The following is a 25,148-nucleotide window of genomic DNA, read 5'->3' on the forward strand; positions in this document are numbered from 1 at the left end:
AGAATTTTGAGCATTACTTTGCTAGTGTGTGAAAGTGTAAGTGAAGTCGCTCAGTCGTGTCCAACTCTTTGCGACCCCATGGACTGTAGCCTACCAAGCTCCTCTATCCATGGGATTTTCCAGGCAAGAGTACTGGAGTGGGTTGCCATTTCCTTCTTCAGGGGATCTTCCCAACCCAGGGATTGAACCCAGGTCTTCCACAGTGTATGCAGATGCTTTTACTGTCTAAGCCACCAATAATGGTCAATAGCGTGTGAGGTGAATGCAATTGTGTGGTAGTTTGAGCATTCTTTGGCATTGCCTTTCTTTGGGATTGGAATGAAAACTGACCTTTTCCAGTTCTGTGCCCTGATGAGTTTTCCAAATTTGCTGAAATATTGAGTGCAGCACTTTCATAGCATCATCCTTTAGGATCTGAAATGGCTCAACTGGAATTCCATCACCTCTACTAGCTTTGTTCGTAGTGATGCTTCCTAAGGCCCACTTAACTTTGCATTCCACGATGTCTGGCTCTAGGTGAGTGATCACACCATTGTGATTATCTGGGTTGTGAAGATCTTTTTTGTATAGCTCTTCTGTGTGTTCTTGCCACCTCTTCTTAATATCTTCTGTTTCTGTTATGTCCATAATATTTCTGTCCTTTATTGTGCCCATCTTTTCATGAAATGTTCCCTTGGTATCTCTAATTTTCTTGAAGAGATCTCTAGTCTTTCCCATTCTATTGATTTCCTCTAGGTCTTTGGATTGGTCACTGGGGAAGGCTTACTTATCTCTCCTTGCTATTCTTTGGAACTCTGCATTCAAATGGGTATATCTTTCCTTTTCTCCTTTGCCTTTTGCTTCTCTTCTTTTCACAGCTATTTGTAAGGCCTCCTCAGACAACCATTGTGCCTTTTTGCATTTTTTTTTCTTGGGGATGGTCTTGATCCCGGCCTCCTGCACAATATCACAAACCTTAGTCCATAGTTCTAAAAGGCACTCTATCAGATCTAATCCCTGGAATCTATTTCTCACTTCTAATGCATAATCATAACAGATTTTGATTTAGGTCATACATGAATGGTCTAGTGGCTGTCCCTACCTTCTTCAATTTAAGTCTGAATTTGACAATAAGGATCTCATGATCTGAGCCACAGTCAGTTCCCAGTCTTGTTTTTGCTGACTGTATAGACCTTCTCCATTATTTGGCTGCAAAGAATATAATCAATCTGATTTTGGTATTGACCATCTGGTGATATCCATGTGTAGAGTCTTCTCTTGTGTTGTTGGAAGAGGGTGTTTGCTATGACCAGTGTGTTCTCTTGGCAGAACTCTATTAGCCTTTGCCCTGCTTCATTTTGTACTTGAAGGCCAAATTTGCCTGTTACTCCAGGTATTTCTTGACTTCTGACTTTTGCATTCTAGTCCCCTATAATGAAAAGGACATCTTTTTTGGGTGTTAGTGCTAGAAGGTCTTGTAGGTCTTCATAGAACCATTCAACTTCAGCTTCTTCGATGTTACTGGTTGGGGCATAGACTTGGATTACTGTGATACTGAATGGTTTGTCTTGGAAACAAACAGATCATTCTGTCATTTTTGAGACTGCATCCAAGTACTGCATTTCAGACTCTTTTGTTGACTATAATGGCTACTCCATTTCTTCTAAGGGATTCTTGCCCATAGTAGATATAATGGTCATCTGAATTAAATTCATCCATTCCAGTCCATTTTAGTTCAGTTCAGTTCATTTCAGTCACTCAGTTGTGTCTGACTCTTTGCGACCCCATGAATCGCAGCACGCCAGGCCTCCCTGTCCATCACCAACTCCTGGAGTTTACTCAAATTCATGTCCACCGAGTCAGTGATGCCATCCAGCCATCTTATCCTCTGTTGTCCCCTTCTCCTCCTGCCCCCAATCCCTCACAGCATCAGAGTCTTTTCCAATGAGTCAACTCTTTGCATGAGATGGCCAAAGTACTGGAGTTTCAGCTTTAGCATTCCTTCCAAAGAACACCCAGGGCTAATCTCCTTTAGAATCAACTGGCTGGATCTCCCTGCAGTCCAAGGGACTCTCAAGAGTCTTCTCCAACACCACAGTTCAAAAGCATCAATTCTTTGGCGCTTAGCTTTCTGCACAGTCCAACTCTCACATCCATATTTTAGTTCACTGATTCCTAAAATGTCAATGTTCACTCTTGCCATCTCCTGTTTGACCACTTCCAATTTCCCTTGATTTATGGACCTAATGCTCCAGGTTCCTATGCAGTATTGCTCTTTAAAACATTGGACTTTACTTCCATCACTAGTCATATCCACAACTGGGTGTTGTGGTTGCTTTGGCTCCGTATCTTCATTCCACATCTTCATGTGTTCCTCCTCAAAAATGGAATACTTTCCTAAACCATAACCTTGAGTTCTGCAGATACAAACCCTCATCAGGTAGAAGAAGTTGACTGCATGGAGACCATAAGCACTAGACCTCAGACCAATTTGAATCAGAAGATCGATGACTGAGATTCTGCATATGTTACCCTGTTACCTCACCATCAACCAGTCAGAGAACTGAGCATGAGCTGATCACATACCCCAAGACCCTCTCCCTTACACTGTCTTGAGAAACTCTTCCCTCAGTGTTTTTGAGTGTTAGCTCTCCATTCTGCTCACTTGGTGCCTGATTATAAATGCTGTACTTTCTTTCACCACAACTTTGGGTCAGTAGATTTGCTTTGCTGTGGGTCAGGCAAGCAGGCACATGTTTGGTTTGCTAAGAGCATATCTAGATATTGAAGAATAATTGAATTTCTGACAAATGATTGCCTTTCTCATCAGAAATATGCCCACCTCTTAATGTCTCCAATTACATATATGAGATTTATAATTAAGAGAGATAATCATACTATTTAATTTTCTAGTCTCTATATTGATGTCATATCTAAACACACACCAATATCAGGGAGCTGTAGGTCATTGTGAATTATAATGTTTTATGTCTTCCCAAACTGCCCCACTACTGGCCTGAATGTAGGACTGGCAGTTATCCTCCTTATATTATTTCCTATTTCAGGGCAGCTATCAATATTTCTGGTTCTCTTTGAACATGAAAGGATAAAAAGGTCTTGCTCAAGCTGGTTTTAGAAAAGGCAAAGGAACCAGAGATCAAATTGCCAACATCCGCTGGATCATGGAAAAAGCAAGAGAGTTCCAGAAAAACATCTATTTCTGCTTTATTGATTATGCCAAATCCTTTGACTGTGTGGATCACAATAAACTGTGGAAAATTCTGAAAGAGATGGGAATACCAGACCACCTGACCTGCCTCTTGAGAAATCTGTATGCAGGGCAGGAAGCAACATTTAGAACTGGACATGGAACAACAGACTGGTTCCTAATAGGAAAAGGAGTATTTCAAGGCTGTATATTGTCATCCTGCTTATTTAACTTATATGCAGAGTACATCATGAGAAATTCTGGGCTGGAAGAAGCACAGGCTGGAATCAAGATTGCCAGGAGAAATATCAATAACCTCAGAAATGCAGAGAGCTCCCCTGGTGGCTCAGAGTTTGAAGCGTCTGCCTGCAATGCAGGAGACCTGGGTTCGATCTCTGGGTCGGGAAGATCCCCTGGAGAAGGAAAAGGCAGTATTCTTGCCTGGAGAATCCCATGGATGAAGGAGCCTGGTGAGCTATAGTCCACAGGGTTGCAAAGAGTTGGACATGACTGAGCAACTTCACTTTCACTTTCTGAAATGCAGATGACACCACCCTTATGGCAGAAAATAAAGAAGAACTACAGAGCCTCTCGATGGAAGTGAAGAGGAGAGTGAAAAAGTTGGCTTAAAACTCAACATTCAGAAAACTAAGGTCATGGCCTCTGGTCCCATCACTTCATGGCAAATAGATGGGGAAACAGTGGAAACTGTGGCAGACTTTATTTTTCTGGGCTCCAAAATCACTGCAGATGGTGATTGCAGAAATGAAATTAAAAGACACTTACTCCTTGGAAGGAAAATTATGACCAACCTAGGGAGCATATTGAAAAGCAGAGACATTACTTTGTCAACAAAGGTCCGTCTAGTCAAGCCTATGGTTTTTCCAGTGGTCATGTATGGATGTGAGAGTTGGACTATAAAGAAAGCTGAGCACCGAAGAATTGATGTTTTTGAACTGTGGTGTTGGAGAAGACTCTTGAGAGTCCCTTGGACTGCAAGGAGATCAAACTAGTCCATCCTAAAGGAGATCAGTCCTGGGTGTTCATTGGAAGGACTGATGTTGAAGCTGAAACTCCAATACTTTGGCCCTAATGCAAAGAGCTGACTCATTTGAAAAGCCCCTGATGCTGGGAAAGATTGAGGGTAGGAGGAGAAGGGGATGACAGAGGATGAGATAGTTGGATGGCATCACCAACTCAATGGACATGAGTTTGAGTGGACTCTGGAAGTTGGTGATGCACAGGGAGGCCTGGCATGGTGCAGTTCTTGGAACCACAAAGAGTTGGACACAACTGAATGACTGAACTGAACCAAACATACATTTGATATCTGTTTCTATTACAGTTTGTATGATAGCAGAATTGATATCTTCATCATTTCCTGGTGTTTCCTATTATCCCTAGTTCATAGCAAGCTCAATAGCTGTTTGAGGAGTCATGAATGACTGGCTGGAAATAAGGTCCTCTAATGCATCTTCTATCCCTCCACCTACAATGCTATTTTAAGCCTGTGAATTAATACAGGCTTTTCTGGGCTAAGCCTGTATTAGCCAGCTTTTCACATACAGATTCATTACCATTAAGCCCTGTAATGGAGCATCTCAATGTAGCTAGTTTAATTCAAGTTTCTCTTTGCTACAATTTAAAAACACTCTGAACAAGTAGGAAGGGCTATGCATCATCTAGAGGTGGTGACATCTGTTGGGAAGGATTGTGGAGCCACACAATTATTCAAGAAATACCTATTGTGTCCAGTTTTACTTACCTGCTCTAGAAGAAGGAAGAAAAAGAAATATTCTGATTCATTGTGATACCTCCCTGGATAGGGAGGGGAAGGGACATGAAATTAAAGAGGGAAGGAAGAGACTAAAGAAAGTTAAATATGGATAATGTGAGCCTCAGGAGAATGGAAATGTAAGCATCCTGCCCTCTTCTTGTTTTTATAGCTCCATAACCAGCCAGTATAACTGGAAATTTAAAATGTGGGCTCTGTCTAAGCTTTGTTAATTTGACAATGTTTTTTATGACCTTTCTTTTTCCATCTTGATTTCAGGTGATGATTTCTTCAAGCAAGGAACTATGGCAAACTTTATCTCTGAAGCAAGTTAATTTCATGGGCCTTTTCCTTATTAGCTTTTATAGAATTATGTTTTTTTTTTTTCTTTCAACTTTACTTTTACAAGCAAAATTAAGACAATTTTAAATACATATCAATCAAGTACTGAACCATATTTAAAGGGATAATAAATGTCCTCCCTTTACATTTTTGGCTCTTTTTGTAAAACCTGCTTAATATTCATATATAAGCCTAAGGTTCTATCTTTCTTCATCAAAGAATGGGTCTGGCATGCTTAGCTATTTCAAAGTTCTCATGTTTAGAATGCCTTTCACATTTTAAAAATAATTTAGTGACATGGGTAATAGGTGAACTAACAGAAAGAAGCAAAAGTCAAATGCAATAATCCTTAACTTACTAACCCTTGATAACTGTTCAGCAAGCTTCTCTGTAAAGGGTCAGATAGATAGTCAATATTTTAGGCTTTATGGGCTATATGGTCTCCCTGGCAGATGTACAACTCTGCATGACTCTTGAGAGCAACCACAGACAACACCTAAAAAATGGGTATCACTGTGTCCAGGAAAATTTGATTTGCAAAAACAAGGGCAGTTGAATTTGATTTTCAAGCCATAGTTTACCAAGCCCTGCTACAGAGAATTTGATGGGAACAAATATCCTCTTCCTAGAAAGATTATCACCAATGATTCTGCATAGAATTCTAGGGACTTCAAGCATACTCTGAACTAATCTAAGGAGACTGCACTCATGATTTACACACTTATACAAGGCCTCTCAGATCTTGGTAGTGGTAACGAACCTGCCTGCCAATGCAAGAGGCGTAAGAGACTTGAGCTTGATGCCTGGGTCAAGAAGAGGAGGAGGAGAGGAGGTCGAGAAGACAATGGCAACTCTCGCCAGTATTCTTGCCTGTAGAATCCCATGGACAGAGGAGCCTGGTGGGCTATAGTTCATGGGGTCGCAAAGAATCAGACACAACTGAACAATTGAGCTCATATGCAGGCACAGGTCAGATAACAACTATGGCTTCTAAAGTCCAAATTACACTTACATTTTATGACTAACAAAGGAATAAAATGCAGTATGTCTTATGGTTTATGTTTCCGTTTTCTCATTGCTCTAAAAGCAATGGCCCCTGTATTTCTTGCCACTGTGGATAGATTTAACGAACATCCATTTGCTTCGCTGGTGTGAAATACTTTCTGTATCACACAGCAGGTACTGGTGGAAGGTGCTACAGTGGGTAATTATCATTTTCTAGTGGGATGTCAACTTGCATTCAGCTGACAGGAGTTTGACAGCGTGAAGTTCCCAGGAAACCAAAGCCAAATTACAGCAGAAGCAAGGAACTACTGCGCCATATCATGTTACATCATAAAAGAAATTCTGATCTTCCTTAACCTACCACATACTTTCCTCTGGGAAAAGACAAGCTTTCACACTATCTAGAGGAATTAAGCGAATGTGACATTTAAGAAGGGCAATATTCCAAGCATCAAAGAAAATTCTAGTAATTCCACAAAACATAATTCTTCCCTCTTGTGGATTAGAAATTCCTGAGTAGTTCAGAAAATATGCTTGATGGCTTATGCCAGGATTTAAAGTAGGCCGTTTAGGCATTCACGTGAAGTCTACAGGAACCTTAATAAAGTCATTCAAAAAGGTCAGCCAACACTAAACCCAAAGCCAAAAAATGCCTCCAGTGTGAACTAGGCGTTTGGTGTAAACCATCCCATGGAAAGTCTAGGCCAGAGTAAGTGCCACTGGGCACCTTACATAAAGTAAAACTCACTTCTTTGTTCTGAAATTTCACTTCAGAAAACTGAAATTTCAGCAAAAGATGGACACCTGCTTTGAGAAATGCATTTAAAAGTATGTTCTGCCAGGAACCTCTCTGGCCTGGCAGTTCAATGGTTAAGACGTTGCCTTCCAACGCAGGGCATGCAGGTTTGATTCCTGGTTGGGGAGCTAGGATCCCACATGCCTCGTGAACCAAAAAAAACAAAAAACAAAAACATAACATAAAAACAGAAGCAATATTGCAACAAATTCAATAAAGACTTGAGAAAATGGTCTACATCAAAAATCTTAAAGAAAAAAAAAAACAAAAAAAGTAGGTCCTGCCAAAGTATTTAAATCTATATGGACACATGGTGTAATGTGCCACAAAAACCTGAAATTTCTGTTTCTTACAACAACTGAAATTAAAATGCCAACAGACTCCAGGACCAAGAGGTTTAAAATAAGTCATTTTAAAACTCACATTGTAAAAAAAAAAAACAAACAAAAAAAAACAACTCACATTGTTAACAAAATTTTAAACACGCAACTCAAATTCTTTAGACTTGGTAGCTGTACCTGGAATTCTCTCCCCTGGCTTCTTCCTTGCCCCCTGGGTCTCAACTCAAATCTCAGCTCCTCAGTCCTGACCACTCCCTGCAAAGTGAAATCCTTCCCTTTCCTCTGTTTTACCCTATGATTTGCTCTTTTTTTCCCCTCTTTCTTGTAAGAATTTTACATTATCTTGTGTATCATTTATATTCCCATTAGAACAGAAGCTCCATGAGAACAATAATCTTTTTTTCTGATTTGTGAGAGTCCCCCAGCCCTTAGAAAGAAGTCAAAGGTGTACTAGGTGCTTATGGAGAATCTGCTAAACAAATAAATGAATGAATGAAGATTCCTTAAGCCCAGTGCAGCTCACTCCTCAGAAGTGTCATCACCATGGCACTCTGGTATATCACATCACAAAAGTTGATGACGAAAAAAAGGTAATCACGTGCTAAAAGGCTTTTTTTTTTAAAAAAGCCCACAACCAGGGCTGGCAGATAGCTGATACGACATCAAAGGAGCCAGGCTCTTGTATAAAGCAATTTCCAAATCTATCATAGACTTTTCATACTGAACTGATTTTTAATCACCATTTTAAAGTTCAGTGTTGTTCAGTCACTCAGTCGTGTGTGTCTGACTCTTTGCGACCCCATGCACCGCAGCATTCCAGAGCTCCCTGTCCCTCACTATTTCCCAAAGTTTGCTCAAACTCTTGCCTCTTGAGTCAGTGATGGCATCTAACCATCTCATTCTCTGTTGCTCTCTTCTTCATCTGCATTCAATCTTGCCCAGCATCAGAGTTTTTTCCAATAAGCCAGCTCTTTGCATCAGATGGCCAAAGTATTGGAGCCTCAGCTTCAGCGTCAGTCCTTCCAATGAATATTCAGGACTGATTTCCTTTAGGATGGACCGGTTTGATCTCCTTGCAATCCAAGGGAGTCTCAAGAGTCTTCTCCAACACCACAGTTAGCAAGCATCAATTCTTCGGTGCTCAGCCACAATCACAAAAAGATAACCAAAATGATAACATGGATCACAGCTTTGTGTAATTCAGTGAAGCTATGAGCCATGCCATGTAGGGCCACCCAAGACTGTGGAGGTTATGGTGGAGAGTTCTGACAAAATATGGTCCACTGGATAAGAGAATGGCAAACCACTTCAGTATTCTTGCTTGAAGAACCCCATGAAGAGTATGCAAATTCAGTGCCTGGGTCATGAAATTAATTCTGGATATGGAAAGAAACATTCTTCCAGAGCACAGACAGAAATGCAATTCGTAAGTGATCAGTTTCTTGAAGCGCTCCTGTCACCCTTCTGATACACCGAGGCAACCAGCGCAAGACAGAGCTTCTGAGGAAGAGGCGCCTTGGGTCTTCAGTCCCATAAGGCTTCATTAATCATGGACAACTTTTTGACGGTCCATGAGACTTCAGTGCCTTAGCTGTAAAACCCTCTAACCCTTCAGATCAGCCTTTGTTAATCTCTCTCCAGCTGCAAGACAGGTTATAAGGCAGAATAAACAGTTGGGGTGTATAAGTTGTGACTCAAACAAAGTCGTGCATCCTCCCTGACAGCTGTATATGCTGTCACTGCTAATTGCCTTCTCTCAGCCTTTTCTGCTGTGGGTAAGTTTACATGCAGACGGCTGCTGGGACACCTCTTCTGAAATGTAGGCACAGGGCATAACCTTTTATCACAGCAGTTTATGCATTTAACAACGGCTACAGCCAAAGCAGGACAGCCCATTATTAAAAATCTGAGTCTTGCAAACACATCAATCCTTTATTGCTGTCCCCCAAAAACCTTGGGGTCCCAGCCGAGGTCACTCCTTACTGAAATTTTGCTACCACTTATTTTTCAGTATATCTAGTATTTTTTTTTTTTTTTTTCATTCTACACCCGGGAACCGTTTGCTTTTTCTTTACCAAGTTAACTGTGGTTGAATTTTCTCTAAGATGACTAGTTTATGGCTGAAGTGCTCTATGCAGTCAACTCTCAGTTATCCAGAAAGAAGTCACAATAAGGAAGCCCATGAAAAGTAATTTAAAAAAAAAAAGCATGAACATTTTCCTTTAGAATTAGCTAGTGTGTGAATTCATCTCTTGCAAAGTTCTTTCTCATCCTTAATCTCCTTTGCGCCCCATAATCACATCTGGTAGAAAAGTATGTGTTACCTGAAGCAATCTGATGAGCAAAAACTAAGATAGGAGAAGTGAAGCAACTCACCCAAATTCACCCAGTCAATAATGTGCGATGATAGGATCAGAAAGCCTGATTCAAAGGCTAAAAGGATCCCATTCCCCGAGATATGCACAATCCAAAGGAAAAAAATAAAGTGTATCTACGCATTCTCTGTGGACCCAGCTGGGACCTCTCACATTTCTCCTGGCTGTTTTGCCTTTCAGGCTGATGTTTGCTGGCATTACTTCCTGTCAGGTGCTCTGGTCTTAGCTAAGATGTGCTGTTTGCCTAGTTTCTACATTCCAGTCCAGAGCAGGGGTTTTTATTAAAGGCTGTTTCCTGGGTGGAAGGTCAAAGGAGGGTGGGGGGCAATTCTACGCATGCAACAGGGCTCTCCCCTCGGTCCATCTTCTGCCAAGCTATAGATGGCTTGTAGAACAAGAGTTCGCTATGACGGCAAAATCAAAATGCTGATAGCAGAGAAGGTATTCACTTCTCACCCCAGGGGATCTCAGGAAAGTGTCTGATTGACCTTGTTTCACAGAAGCATGCTGTGCACAGCCAGGGTATGACTTCCATGAGTAGTGTCAAAAATGCTACCCAGAAATGACAGGGCCTGGGTGATAACAAACCATTCTTAATTATTCATGGTGATGGAAAAATTTTAATAACCTGGCTAAATGATACTGGCAGTTGAGTCAAGTTTTTCACTTGGGCTCACAATCCTGCCCCTCAAACATCTGCATTTCCCAGCTGAATCTACAATGTACTATTAATCCTGATAAAATGTCCACAATGGACTATTTATCTGTATATAACCAGAAGTAGGTTGGAGGATAAGATGGAGGCTAAAAGAGCATTGTCAAAAGATAATTCAATAAGATGATATCTGATCTTCCTTAAATAACCTAGAACTTTTAAGATTTTACCAAATGGCAAGTGATCAGCCTGCAGTCCATCTAGTGCTTTTCATTAAGAACACTTGGTGCTTCTCCTCCCCACCACCATCCACCCCATATCCTTGTATTTAGACAAGAGTTATGCACTTAATTTCTTTACAGGTAATTTTTCCTATTCACAGTCAAAATGCTACACGGTAACCCAAAAGGAAGAAACAAAGATGTGCTTTACTCACTAACTGATATCAGACCTTGAACTAAAGCTCTAACTAAAAAAATCAGTCTAGAAATAGAATGGATAGAAGGTTGCATCTCAATCATGAAAATGTCTTTGGTTGCTTTGACCAGCTTTTATGGTCCAGAGGACAGACACATTGTTGGCCTATCAACTGGCTTAACAGGCAGTGGACCATACGTTCTACCTGGAAAACCATGTCTCATGACTTGGCAATGGAGGGGGGAGGGAATTGATGTCTCAATTTGCGTTTTTGTCCTATGACAAATGAAATGTAGCATGAAACTGCACTCTAATATTGCAAATTTGATAAATGACATAAAATAACCAAATCTTAGATACAAGAATTTTCATAAAAATATGTTCTTAAAAAAAATGATTACCTGGATAATAAAATGTGAAATGGTTAGGGATTAACCAATGGATCTTCTGAAACACTTTCATGGACAAAACTTTAGGAATATTTGGCCTTTATTCTCACTCTGCTACTAACTGATCTGTCACCAGAACTAACTGCACTCTCATTTATCAATTTCACATAAATGTCCTTCCTCCAATCATTATATTATTTAGTTACTTGTAGTTCTAAAGCAAAAAGAAATATGCTTTGGGGTGGGGGAAAATGTACTTTACTTGAAACCAAAGGCTACCTTTTATCCTATGGTTTATAACATCAAAGCTTTGTGTTAGACACCCCTCCACACATCCCTTAGCCGATGTGAGCACGTAAATCTTTGGAGGTAGAGAACTGAACTGAACATCAGTGGAACCTTCAAGGGCTTGCTTGAAAATGGATATGAGATTTCCAAAATTAAAGCACTTAAAAAAATCTCTCTCTTCTCCTGACCTTGGAAACAAGTAAGGACGATGTTATTTTAATTTGCATTCAAATGTTAACAGCACAGTCACACAGCACCACTGGGATCCACACTGGGTTTCCACTGAAGATTGCTCATCATTTCATTACGGTTCATTATGTTGATAACTGTCAGAAAGCATTAGAAGTGAGGGGCTTTGACTAATAGAACTGGAATGGTAATTTTAAAACAATACACTTTCTGGAGGAAATACAGTGGTGCAATAAATTCAATTAGAAAAGGCAAATGTAAAGACAGAGTAAGCGGTGTTTTGCTGTTTGGAGCTGGACTGTTTCAATTTCTTGATAACCTATACCTACAGAAAGCTTTCTCAAATCAAGACCTTTCCTCATAGATGTTGGTAAATTTGCCCTCATTAGCACTAAGCTCCTCCAGTACAAATTGTCTTAAAAGCTGTAATTTTGGAATATTTTAGGCCATATCAAAGTATCAATCAATCGCTCTTTGTTTGTTTGGCATAGCTGATTGAATTATTCAAGGGTGTTCACTTACAGACAGATTCGCGAAGGCCCTTTGTGTTGGCAATCTAAAATAAGTGAAGCCGCTCAGTCGTGTCCGACTCTTTGCGACCCCATGGACTGTTGCCTACCAGGCTCCTCCATCCATGGGATTTTCCAGGTAAGAGTCATGGAGTGGGTTTGCCCCCAATCACGAGGCCCTAATAAGGTTCATCAAACAAGTTAAATAAAGACCCCACAACACAACAACTGATTTCCAATTGAAAAGGATGGAAAACCACTCTGGTAATGGTGCTCAGAAGTCAAAGGGGCAAAATAACAAATTAGTTATTTTGTTCTAGATATACAAAGCCAATCTGCTTCTGCTATAAGGCATTTTTTCAAAACCTTTTGAAACACAAGAAAGAATCAGAAAGTTACCTTAAATCTAACACTGGTTTGGTCTCCCAAAGAGGGAAAAGAAGACTCATTAGAATCACTGAACAAGCAACTGAATGACTAATCAAGGTCCTGCACTGGTCTCCTAGCATTGCTAATCACCAGACTGCATTCCCGACTGCAAGGAAAGGTACAGAGAGAGGGAAAGAGATCTGGAAGGGAGGGGTTGCTGATCAGCAGAGTTAAAGGACATTAATCTCATTAACAGAAATCACACTTATTGGTCAGAATGGCCATCATTAAAACATCTACAAATAATAAATACTGGAGAGGGTGTGGAGAAAAGGGAATCCTCTTGCACTGTTGGTGGGAATGTTCATTGGTGAAGCCGCTATGGAGAATAGTATGGAGGTTCCTTAAAAAACTAAAAATAGAGTTATCACATGATCCAGCAATCCCACTTCTGGGCATATTTCCAGAAAAGATGAAACCTCTTAAGTTGAAAAGTTATAATACATGTACCCCAATGTTCCTAGCAGCACTGTTTACAATAGCCAGGATAAGAAAACAGACGAACGGATAAAGATATGTGTTTGTGTATATGTGTGTGTATATATACATAGACATATTTAAATGGAATATTAGCCATAAAAAAGAATGAAATGCCATTTGCAGCAACACGGATAGGCCTAGAGATTATCATACTAAATGAAATAAGTCAGAGAGAGACAAATATGTAACACCATTTATATGTGGATCTTAAAAAAGGATACAAATGTACTTATTTACAAAATGGAAATAGAGTCACAGACATAGAAATCAAATTTATGGTTACCAAAGGGGAAAGAATGGAGGGAAGAATAAATTGTGAATTTGGGATTAACAGATACACACGACTATACATAAAATAGATAAACAAGAGGGGTCTACAGTGTAGCACTGGGAATTATATTCAGTATCTTGTAAAAACTCACAATGGAAAGGAATCTGAAAAGAAATATAGATATAGATATAGAACCAAGTCACTTTGCTGTACACCTAAAACACTGTAAATCAACTATACTTCAATTTTTAAAAATCACATTGAAATTTTTCTAAGAAATGATTCATGAAATCAAAACCCCTTCATCAGCTTAGATGGCATCCTTGTATTATGGAGGTCTGTCTTGCTGGCAAAGTCACCAAAAACCCTGTCGACTTTTTAACTGATACGTGTGTCTGAGAAGACTGACATTTCCACTCTTTGGCTGTAACCTAGTAACCTGTGGAGACTACAGTGCCCGTGTTTGATTATGCAACTCCAAACCAGGAGATTTTCTTCGTCTGAGGGACAAAGGAAGTACTCAGTTTCCATTAAGGGAGAATGTTCATAACCTTTGAAATATCTCCACTAGAGCTACCACTGAACTAAAGAAATGGCCTGTAAGTGACAGGCATTGAAGAGCACATCTCCCATCATGTGCCATCCATCAGGGAGGCTCTAAATTCCTACTGCCTAAAGATGGTCCAGGCTCCCCAGGTGGCTTAACGGTAAAGAATCTGTCTGTCATTGCAGGAAACTTGGGTTCTATCTTTGGGTCAGGAAGATCCCCTGGAGAAGGAAACGGCAACCCACTCCAGTATTCTTGCCTGGAGAATTCCATGGACAGAGAAGCCCGGCAGGTTACAGTCCACGGGGTCACCAAGAGTTGGACATGACTTAGTGACTAAACAATAAAACAAAGACAGTCCACCGCAACAGCAGCATCCGGGGACTTGCGAGAGATGCAGAAAGTCAGACTTGACCTCTCCAACCAATCCTTAGGTGACTTCACGTGATTTCTATGCACATTCACCTTTAAGAAGCATTGTTAAAACTCTATTCTAATGGCATGGACTAGAATCCCATGGATTGGATGGATGGGAATGGATTATTTTCTTGAATTATGTGATGTGCCCACTGAAACCCTGCCTATCTCACTCATAGCCATTTATGTCCACCTAACCAGAGGCTCCAGTCAAAAAGTCCTCCAAGAGATCAAGTTTATTCGCCATTAAATTCTCTGAAGTTTTCCAGCAATGCTGATGGTGTGAAGAACGTCTTAGGCGTTTCCTTCTAAATTAGCCAATACGACTTGTATTCACCTGGTCTAATCATTCGCCAAGTGAACAGAAACCTGATTTTACAAGCCAGTGGAGCAGTCTCTTTCTTTGGCTAGAAGAATGATTCTCAGAGAGAGTGTTTTATTTCTTCATTAGTGTGCCGTCACAGTGAGCGCTCACTAAACGCAGGGCTGCATAAGAATGTTGGGGTTAAAGACAGCATAATGAACAAAAGAAGGTCCCTGATTACCACGGCTGTCAGCGCAAGGGAACTGGGTTTGTCACCTGGCTTAACCAACTGGGAAGAGCTGATTAGAGGCTGAAATCACGTTTAAAGGATCCTTGATGTTTATGGTCCTTTCCATCCCCACGTCTTGTCAAGAGAAGCCAATAAACCTGGGGGTGGGGCAAAGGGGAAGGGCTTCATTTTACGGGTTATTTGAACAAAAGATTCTCTGAGAAACTCCCACTGTCTTCTCTATTGAAAAATCTGCTACCATACTGTCTGTCCACTGGAACTTTCTGTGATGGCAGAAATATTTTCTAGCAGTGCCATTCAGTATGCTCACAACATGTAGCTATGGAGTCTTTGCAATGTGCCAATTAAAATAGGCCCAGTGGCTAATATGCTGGACAATGCAGGTCTACTATTCACCAGGATGGGAGAAATTTAGAAGAGGAACAGGTCAGAATGGATTCTAATTCTGCTGGTTAATTCACTAGTCTATCCATTAGCAAAATATGGTCACCTCACAGATCAGCCATATCTCAAAGAGTCTTAAGAGTCTTTCGTGTAGTTAATATTTATCAAATTAGAAAAAAATTAAAATTTTAACTTCACAGAGGAATGATCTCAACCTTGTCTGTATAGTAGAATGAGGAGGGCAACTTTTGAAAATACTGATGTCTGAGTTCTACCCCCCAGGGCTTCTGGAGTACTGTACAGCCATTGGTAGCTTAATACTGTAGTCAAGTGAGAAATTCTCTTTAGAGGGGCAATGAGATGCATGGACCATCTGCTGTGGAGGTAGTTTGGAGAAGGGAGTGACCAGCTTGGAATAAAAGAAAAGAAAACAATAATTAGATCCCTATTTTGTGCCAGACTTTTCCAAATATCTTCTTGTTTAATTTTTAAAATGACTCCACAGGTAGCTAGTAAAGAATCCCATTTTACAGATGAGTAAACTGGGGCTATCATTCTGTCTGCCCTCTGACGCTGGATTGAAACTTAACATTCAAAAACTAAGATCATGGCATCCGGTCCCATCATTTCATGGCAAATGGGAAAACAATGGAGAAACAATGGAAACAGTGACAGACTTTATTTTCTTGGGCCCCAAAAATCACTGCAGATGGTGACTGCAGCCATGAAATTAAAAGATACTTGTGCCTTGGAAGAAAAGTTATGACCAATCTAGACAGTATATTAAAAAGCAGAGACATCACTTTGCCAACAAAGGTCCATCCAGTCAAAGCTATGGCTTTTCCAGTATGGCTTTTTCCATGACCCATCACATCATGTATGGATGTGAGAGTCGTACCATAAAGAAAGCTGAGCACCAAAGAATAGACGCTTTTGAACTGCGGTGTTGGAGAAGACTCTTGAGAGTCCCTTGGACTGCAAGGAGATCAAACCAGTCCATCTGAAAGGAAATTAGCCCTGAATATTCACTGGAAGGACTGATGCTGAAGCTGAAACTCCAATACTTCGGCCACCTGATGCAAAGAATTGACTCACTGAAAAAGACCCTGACGCTGGGAAAGATTGAAGGTGGGAGAAGGGGACTACAGAGGATGAGATAGTTAGATGACATCACCAACTCAATGGACATGAATTTGAGCAAGCTCCAGGAGTTGGTGATGGGCAGGGAAGCCTGGTGTGCTACAGTCCATGGGGTCACATAGAGTCTGACATGACTGAGCAACTGAACTCAACTGAAACTGGGGCTTGAAGAGATTAAATAGCCTCGCAAGTGTGCGGTGTTAACATCAGTACCATGTTTCCTCTTAACTCAGAGTCAGAGATGAAATAAACGCAAGGATCCCATTAGGAAAATGTCAGAGACTCACATATTGCTTTGGTACTTTCATAGGTCTCTTATCAATGACCAAAAAAAAGCCATTTTTCTTTCATTGATGAAACCAGTCTCTGAAAAATGCATAAGTTACTTTAGTGTTAAAACTTTCAGATCTACCCACAGGCTAAAATCAATATTTTCCTTTTCTTATTTGCATAGTTAAGGTAAAGCTGACAATGTAATTCCTATAAAAACATAAAATTTCAAGGGTTCAGAAACCACTTGTACACATATGGCAAATGTGCCAGTAACTTAGGCATGTACCAACTTTTAGGGTCTCCCTAAACTCCCACATGGCAAGCTGCAGGAATTAAGTGATCAGCCCATGGTCCCCTAGGATGTAGACAACAGATCAGAATCATAAGACTAAAAGCACCTGGGAGAAAAAGCCAGGTTGTCTTGCCATCAGAGGAGACTTTTATGAGGTTCATGACACAGTCAAGCCCTGGCCTAGAGAAAGACTTTATCTGTTTGAAAAGTAGGAGTTGGGCTGCATGATGCAAAATGAGGCCAATTAGCACACTGTTGTCCCACAGAGTTTCCCTTTGAGTTTGCCACTATGACCTAAAATCACAACTGGAGAATCATTGGAGAATCAGCTGGAGACAGAGGAGAATTTATTATTAAGCTAATCTCACACAATGGAACATTAGAGAAGGATATGTAGATTGGAAAAGAAAAAGGCTGGGACTGGAGCACGTCAAATCGACCTGGCATCCAGGGAAGCAGGTAGTCTATGGAAGGAACAAAGAAAAATGAGAAAATCTTTGCCCCGTTGTGCTCACACCTAAGGCTGGCCCTAATAACCTTCCTTCTGGAAGTTTGAGCTTGAGCTAGGGAAGGGGTAAGAGTGCCTCCAAAGAAATAGAAACTCTGCAAGAGTCTTCTGGTCTTGCAGAGCCATCACTCAGCTCGGGTGGATGCTGGGGCTGGCAGTTACTCTCTAAAATGAAGATAATATCTATCTCATATATTTGTTATCTTGTGAGCCCTATGATAAGGTTAATGGAAAGTGTCTAATACATTACCTGGATGTGATGATAAAAAGGTTGCTGTTATCATGATTATAATTACTATCATCTCTGGTTATGAAAGGAGCTCCTGCTGCTGCTGCTGCTGCTGTTGCTGCTAGGTAGCTTCAGTCGTGTCCGACTCTGTGTGACCCCATAGACGGCCTCGCACCAGGCTCCCCCGTCCCTGGGATTCTCCAGGCAAGAACACTGGAGTGGGTTGCCATTTCCTTCTCCAATGTATCAAAGTGAAAAGCGAAAGTGAAGTCGCTCAGTCGTGTCCGACTCTTAGCGACCTCATGGGCTGCGGCCCACCAGGCTCCTCCATCCATGGGATTTTCCAGGCAAGAGTATTGGAGTGGGGTGCCATTGCCTTCTCTAAGGAACTCCTGAGGGTAGGGCAATTTCAGCACAAATTTGGGACTGCCCTGAAGTTTCTCTACCTGCTCCTTTTAAATGTGTTCCTTGACTGGGCAAGAAAATGCCCCCACCACTGACCCAAATACCTCCAAATCAGAAAATACTCCTGTCTGCAGTGTTATTTTCAGGCCAGCCAAGGTAGACTATACGGTAGTTAAGAAACAAAATAATGGAAGTCTTAGTGATAGTAAAAGCTAAAATCTATCAAGTGGCATGATTTTATTCATTATGCAAGTATATAAACAATGTGAAGGTGTTGAGTAGGAACAACCGTGAAGGAGGTACTATTATTACTCCATTTGACAGATGAGGAGACTGAGACTTAAAAGGCTCCAACAGTCACCTGGGTACTAAACAGTGGGCTGGGAAACAAAGCCAAAACCTGTGCAAAGCCTCTGTGCCTGGCCACTCGATTCTGACCCTCCAAACACAGACTTGGCCAATGAGAACACAAGGGCACCCAGGCCCATCACTCCCTCTTCTGGTCAAGGTCATAGCCATTGCAGTATTTATGAATCCCAGAGTATGAATGAAAGCAATAGTAACCTTTAGGACCACTGTCCATAGAAAGTGTGAGAAAGAGCTCTCTGTTCCCTTGCATCCCAAGGTGCGAACCCCATTCATTCCTTATCCCAGCGTGTATTCAGTGCCCATCATTCAACAAGCATTCACGAGGATCCAGGCCTAAATGTTATGAACACAAAACTATGAGGAAAGAAGAAAAGTAGTGAAGGGAAATGACATCGCAAGCCATGAGGTCAGCACACAGAACTGAAACCACCTGCCCACACGTGATCCCATCCTTTACTGTTTTCCCCTGCAGCTGTCAAACTTCCCAAGAGTCCGTGATGACATGTTAAAACCGTTTATAAATTCCCATCTCAGCTCTAATTACACTGTCTCACAACCCCTGAACATACCATCTCTGCTACAAAAACTAGTCTGTTGGCAGCTGTGCACTCTGAAGGCAACAAACTCAGTGAGAACGAGCCATTCTTTTCCTAAGCATTTCTCCTGCTCTGAGTGAGAAAAGATGCACGTTTGATTTCATTTGCTCCCCTGCACCCTTATCCTGGGAGAAGGGCTGACAAGTGCCCCAATGATGGTAATGGAAGCTGCTGGCATCTAAGACATGGGAGATGAGTGTATAACTTACGGGTGCAGGGCATGGAGGCGGCATCGTTGTCCGCTCTGAAGAAGCCTCGGTCACAGGTACACGACGTGGCGCCTTCCCAGACAGAGTAGCTGTGTGGTGGGCACTTAGCACAGGCGGCATCCGTGGAGAGGGCCTTGTAATATCCAATTTTGCAAGCTAAAGGGAAGCAGAAAAAACAAACCGATATAAACCCCTGGTTAACAAAGCAAAGCAAGATGTCACTTTCTTGATTCAGGAGATATTTTTTGCTAATCTCACTGACTCAATGGACATGAGTTTGAGCAAGCTCTAGGAGATGATGAAGGACAGGGAAGCCTGGCGTGCTGTAGTGCATGGGATCGCAAAGAGTCGGACACGGCTGAGTGACTGAACTGCTCACGGCTGAGTGAGCATCTGGCTGGAGATGCAGGTAAAACAACCCAAAATATCCGTTGATAACAACCACTCTTTAACAGTCTTTAACATGATTGGTCAGGTGGCAAAGCCCTATGAAAAAAATTTTCTTAAAACCAGTTGTATCAATAAAATCACACCTAAAGTTTACCCAAGTGCTTCCTACATGCTTATATGCACAACATTGTTTGATCTTTACAGCTCTCCATTTCCACAGGCACTGTTATTAACCTTACCTTAGAAATGAGGAATACCAGCTTTGAGCAGTAAATTGTCAGCACCAGACCACGCATCTGGTAAATGTCAGAGACCAGCTTTGACTGCAAGTGTTCAGGCCCCAAAGCCTATACTTTTGGCCCCATGCTATGGAATCTAAGAGCATGGTCTTGAACCAACCAGTTGGAAGTGTAGCTCAGTGCCAACCAAAAATTGGTAGGTGATTATTTCTTAATTATATCCAAAGTGAAAGACCAACATAAGCAACCAAACATAGAAGAGTTGGTAAGACGTAGATCATGATTTCAGGGGAAAGTAATATAAACTACCCACAGAACATTTTGGAATATAATATGTTAAGGTTTTTTTAAGATCAGCAGATACTCTGTGTTTATTTTCAACTTCATAAAACCCTCCTGTTCTCCCCTTCCTCCATTTTTCAACACCTCCCTCCCTCTGCACACACAGCCCAAGTGACTGGTGGGGAGAACATGGACCGTATAGTTCCTCATGCACCTGACACGCTTTCCATGACTTCATCTTTATAAACATCATGCTGACACTGAGGACTGCTTTGACTAATGTGGAAAACCTCAATAATTCTGGGAAACCTCACAATAAAAAATAATTAATAGGGTCTTACTCTCCCTTTTTCTCTCCCCTATGCCCTTCAAGATCACCTCCCAAATCAGTCTCAACCTAACATAAAAATTGACCCACACCATCCGTATTAAACCCACAGTGACAAGGCCATTAAAAAATACAGTCATTTTATAAGACCAGAGGTACCATTAAAAATGTGACAGTTACTCACAATCTTTCCAGTATGATTCACTCTCAATTTTTTTTTTTTCCATTTCTCACATACTTTGGGTATTTCCATACTATCAAAAAAATCATCTGGGAGAAGTTCCATCAGTGTGACCACCGCAAGAGACCAATCGTGCCAGCAGTCAGCAGATTTTGCTCAAACCAGAAGAAAAAAAGATGCACAGAACTGTGTGATTCGCTGAGAGATATGGCCACATTCCCCATCCCGTTACTCATCCATCAAGCATCCGTATGGCTTCCAGTTGAAGTCTGTTCCACCCTCCAGCACATCCTGTTGGTATTTTCTTAATCATGCTCTGCTAACAGGCAAGCGGAAAGGGAGTTGAGCAGAAGCTCCAGAAAGGTCCACAGTGACTTCACCATTATTAACTAATGTTGTTTATGGAACTTCCCTTAACGAGCCAAAACTTTATGATGTGTGTAGCGCCGACAATAAAAGCGCTCGGAGATCAATCTCTCCCTTATTTGCTTTTGTCTTTCACTGGACCGGAGCATCTTAGAAAAACAAGTTGCCCCAGTGGCTGAGATTTATGCTGTCTCAAGTTTATACACATCATATCATTAGATAAGGTTCAACATGCAAGTACTTTCTGGTCACGCTTAAAGATGACACTGCATTTTCGATTAAAATAAAAAAAAACTCCAGCTTTGGCAGGAAGAAGCACTGAGGGTTCAACTTGACCTTCCCACTTCAAACACAATGGTTCCTTGAACTTGACACAAACTCCCTGGGTCACATGTCACTCAGTCAGTCACAGCCCACAAAGGCAACTTGTGGAAATTGGTCGCTCCGGGCTGGGACTGGCCAAAGCGATAAATTGCTTTTATTTGTTCACATCTGGATATTGGAGGAAAGCTTTCCACGTTCCTGACTGATCCTTGTGAACATTCTTTCATCAGGCATCAAATGTAAAAACTTAAAATGGGAGTGGAATGTTGAAAACAAAAAATTGGTCTATGACTGGTTCACTGCCATGTGAAAACAGAACACACTTAAGAACTTAAGGAAAAAAAGCATTGCTGCTTCCGCAATGTCTATTCTGATAAGAATACTTTCAGTTAGAAAATTAAATTCCTAGTTAACAAAAATAAAATTGAAGGATGTCCTGAATTTCTTAAAGTTCAAAAATTAGTTGTATATATATGCATGTTCATTTAAGGAAGAAAGGAGTTTTTAATTTTATACTTCTTTTCTGTTTCCTTGAAGCTAGTATATTAATGTTACCAAGAGTAAGTATTTGTGAATTCATCTGAGGAATACTGAATTTTATATCTACTGGGGATATTGAAAGCTGCTGTTCTTTAAACACACTGACTATTTTTACTCTTTTCCTCTTGCTTTTATAAGCAAGAGTAGAAACACAAAATTGTCATTGTGCAACACTCAGCAACCCTTGCTACCCTTAACACATTCCTTTGTCTTCAACTACATTAAGACCATGTTATTAATATTTCAGGATTCTTAGAAAGGATCTCTCAAAATATAGTAGTAGTTTTTCATGCACACAGCCATTTCACTGCCTACACTCAAAATGACCTTCTAAATTGATGGCTGAGTACATTTCTTTGCTCTGTGTGGTTCATAGCCTTGCAGCATTTGGTGCATGAATGTGTAAGTACATCCCATGTTTATTCACCACTTATTTGCATTTTAAAATCTATACTACATCTTCCATTCTAAACAAAATCTCCATGAAACGTGTATAGCAAGCATTGACATGTGCTATGCTTTTCCATCATTCTCTTTTAGGTGGAAACTATTCCACTACAGTTTTGAAGGATACTGACTTGGTAAGTGTGTTTGGAGAGAGCACACCCAAGAGATGCTTTCCTTCTTCTGCCCTCTTGCTGGTGAGGATTCACTAGATGGGGTGCGGTAGAAGGAGTGCTTTACTGGACAGTTCATATATGCCACTGTGGGAAAATGAGTTCACATATGCCATGCAAAGCTTTCTTTTCCTTTAGCTTTGCCTTAATAATTTTTTTCTGCTGTCTTTAAATAAAAGAAGATATTAATAAATGAGAATGCAGAAGAGAAACAAAAACTTTTCTATCATTGACTCACCCAGTACCATGCAGTAGCAGGATAATCTGTACACGTTTCCTTGTGGAATATAGCATTTACATAAAACTACTTTTGTTTAAAAACAGTACCAAAATAGTTCTTAAGGCAAGGTAGTATCTGCAGGATTTCTTAGTGTATAGAGGAGGTATGGATTTCCCTGATGGCTCAGATGATAAAGAATATGCCTTCAATGCAGGAGACTTGGGTTGGATCCCTGGGTCAGGAAGATTCCCTGGAGAAGAGAATGGCTACCCACTCCAGTGTTCTTGCCTGGAGAATTCCATGGACAGAAGAGCCTGGCAGGCTACAGTCCATGGGGTCACAAAGAGTCAGACATGACTAAAGGACTAACACACACACACACACACACACACACACACACACACACACACAGTGTACTACTCAATTTAAGGAACTAGTCATTACATATAAATATTTAGTCATTTTTCTCCTTTTTAGAGAAATGCAGAAAGATTTATAGTACCTGATTACCTTTATAGTTCATCTTTAAAGTTATCTTAAAAAAACTTGCTAATGATCATACCAATTGTGATGATATACCAAGCATTCATTGAACATTTATAATGTTTACATGCATTCTTTCATTTAATCTTCACAACAGTCCTGCAAGATTGAAGCTTTTCATTTTCTATTTGGCAAAGGAAACAATGGAGGGTTTGGGGTAATGGTCCAAGGTCACACAGTTAAGTGGTGGGGTCAACATCAGGTTCTTCTAAAAATTTTCATGTAGTTATACAAAGTTATGACTGATTTCAAGCAAAAATGTGACACTGATATAATTGAGTGCTGGGGAAACAGAGGTGGTACTATCTTCTATTTGTTCACCCCTAGGCCATCCGGTTGCTACCTTCACCAGTCACATAACTGTGACTCACTTTCCAGATCCACATCCTTCAAAGCTGCCCTGTTTAATAAGGTAACGACTGGCCAGAGGTGGCCCCGGGGCACTTGAAATGTGGCTGGTCTGAATAAATGTGAAATACACACAAGATTTCAAAGGCAAGAGATAAGGGTTTGATCCCCAGGTCAGGAAGATTGCCTGGAGAAGGAAATGGCAACCCACTCCAGTATTCTTGCCTGGGAAATCCCATGGACAGAGGAGCCTGGTGGGCTAGTTCATTGGGGTCACAAAGAGTCAGATAGGACTCAGCGCGCACACACACACACACACACACACACACACAAACACACACACACACACAATTCAAAGCTTTAGTACTCAAAAAGGAGAAATAACAATAATTTTTATATTGATTATATATTGAAGCAATATTCTGGATATGCTAAGTTAAATAAAATACCATTAAGTTTAATTTAACCTTTTAAATTTCACATTTTTGACTTTGGCTACTAAACCCCATACACTCTATTTCTATTGGGCAATGTTATGCTAGAGTCTGGACTATGAAGTCTCATGTGTGTGTGTATGTGTGTGTGTGTGCACGTGCGCAAGTGAGAGTGCATGACTCTCTTGCAAATGATGGGGTCTGACTGTGGTGGGGGATTTAACACCATCACCCAAGGACTTTTATTCAAACTGACCCTAAGCCCACCTCTGGGAGGCTGATTCACTTCTATTTAAGCACTGCTCTTAGGCAGCTGGCTAATTTGAAAAAAACCTAATTTGTGCTAAAGTACTAACAAATAAACATTAATGTGTTAAAAATTACCTTCCTAGGTAACGAATTTGCATTTTAATTTGGAGTCTCCAGAAGGTCAAAGCTGAAATTCCAACAGTGGCTCCCTTGGGGAAATCTGAGCCCTTTATACAAACTGACTCTGGGGGAACATTTCACTCTGGGAGGCGTGCGGGTCCCTCTAACTGCATCGTGTGGGTGGGACATTAGGCACACACCTCCAGACCTGTGGGCTTCCCTGATAGCTCAGTTGGTAAAGAATCTGCCTGCAATGTAGGAGACCACAGACAGATTTCTGGGTCTGGAAGATCTGCTGGAGAAGGGAGAGGCTATGACTGAATCGACAGAGCGTGCATGCATGGAGACCTGTACTACAGGAAGTTCTGCCTTTTGTGTACTGAATATACAGTAGCTTCCATATGCTTAAGAATTTGTTTTAAATATATCAAAGTTAAGTAATGGCCATTACCAAGTTGAAAGTGAAAGCGTTAGTCACTCAGATGTGTCCGAATCTTTGCGACCCCATGGACTGTAGCCCACCAGGCTTCACTGTCCATGGGATTCTCCGGGCAAGAATCCTGGAGTGGGTAGCTATTCCCTTCTGCAGGGGACCTT

General features: G+C 41.0%; 1 protein-coding gene across 1 annotated transcript in view; it reads right to left on the reverse strand.

Moving 5' to 3' along the window:
• Positions 1-25,148, reverse strand: part of EPHA4 (EPH receptor A4) — a 152,024-nt gene that overhangs the window by 67,019 nt on the left and 59,857 nt on the right. The window contains exon 4 of the mRNA XM_052636146.1: positions 19,371-19,526. Within this exon, the coding sequence (XP_052492106.1) occupies positions 19,371-19,526 (156 nt within the window). The remainder of the gene's footprint in view (positions 1-19,370; positions 19,527-25,148) is intronic.

Source organism: Budorcas taxicolor, chromosome 2 (assembly GCF_023091745.1).
Source record: "Budorcas taxicolor isolate Tak-1 chromosome 2, Takin1.1, whole genome shotgun sequence".
In the NCBI taxonomy this organism is placed as follows: domain Eukaryota; kingdom Metazoa; phylum Chordata; class Mammalia; order Artiodactyla; family Bovidae; genus Budorcas; species Budorcas taxicolor.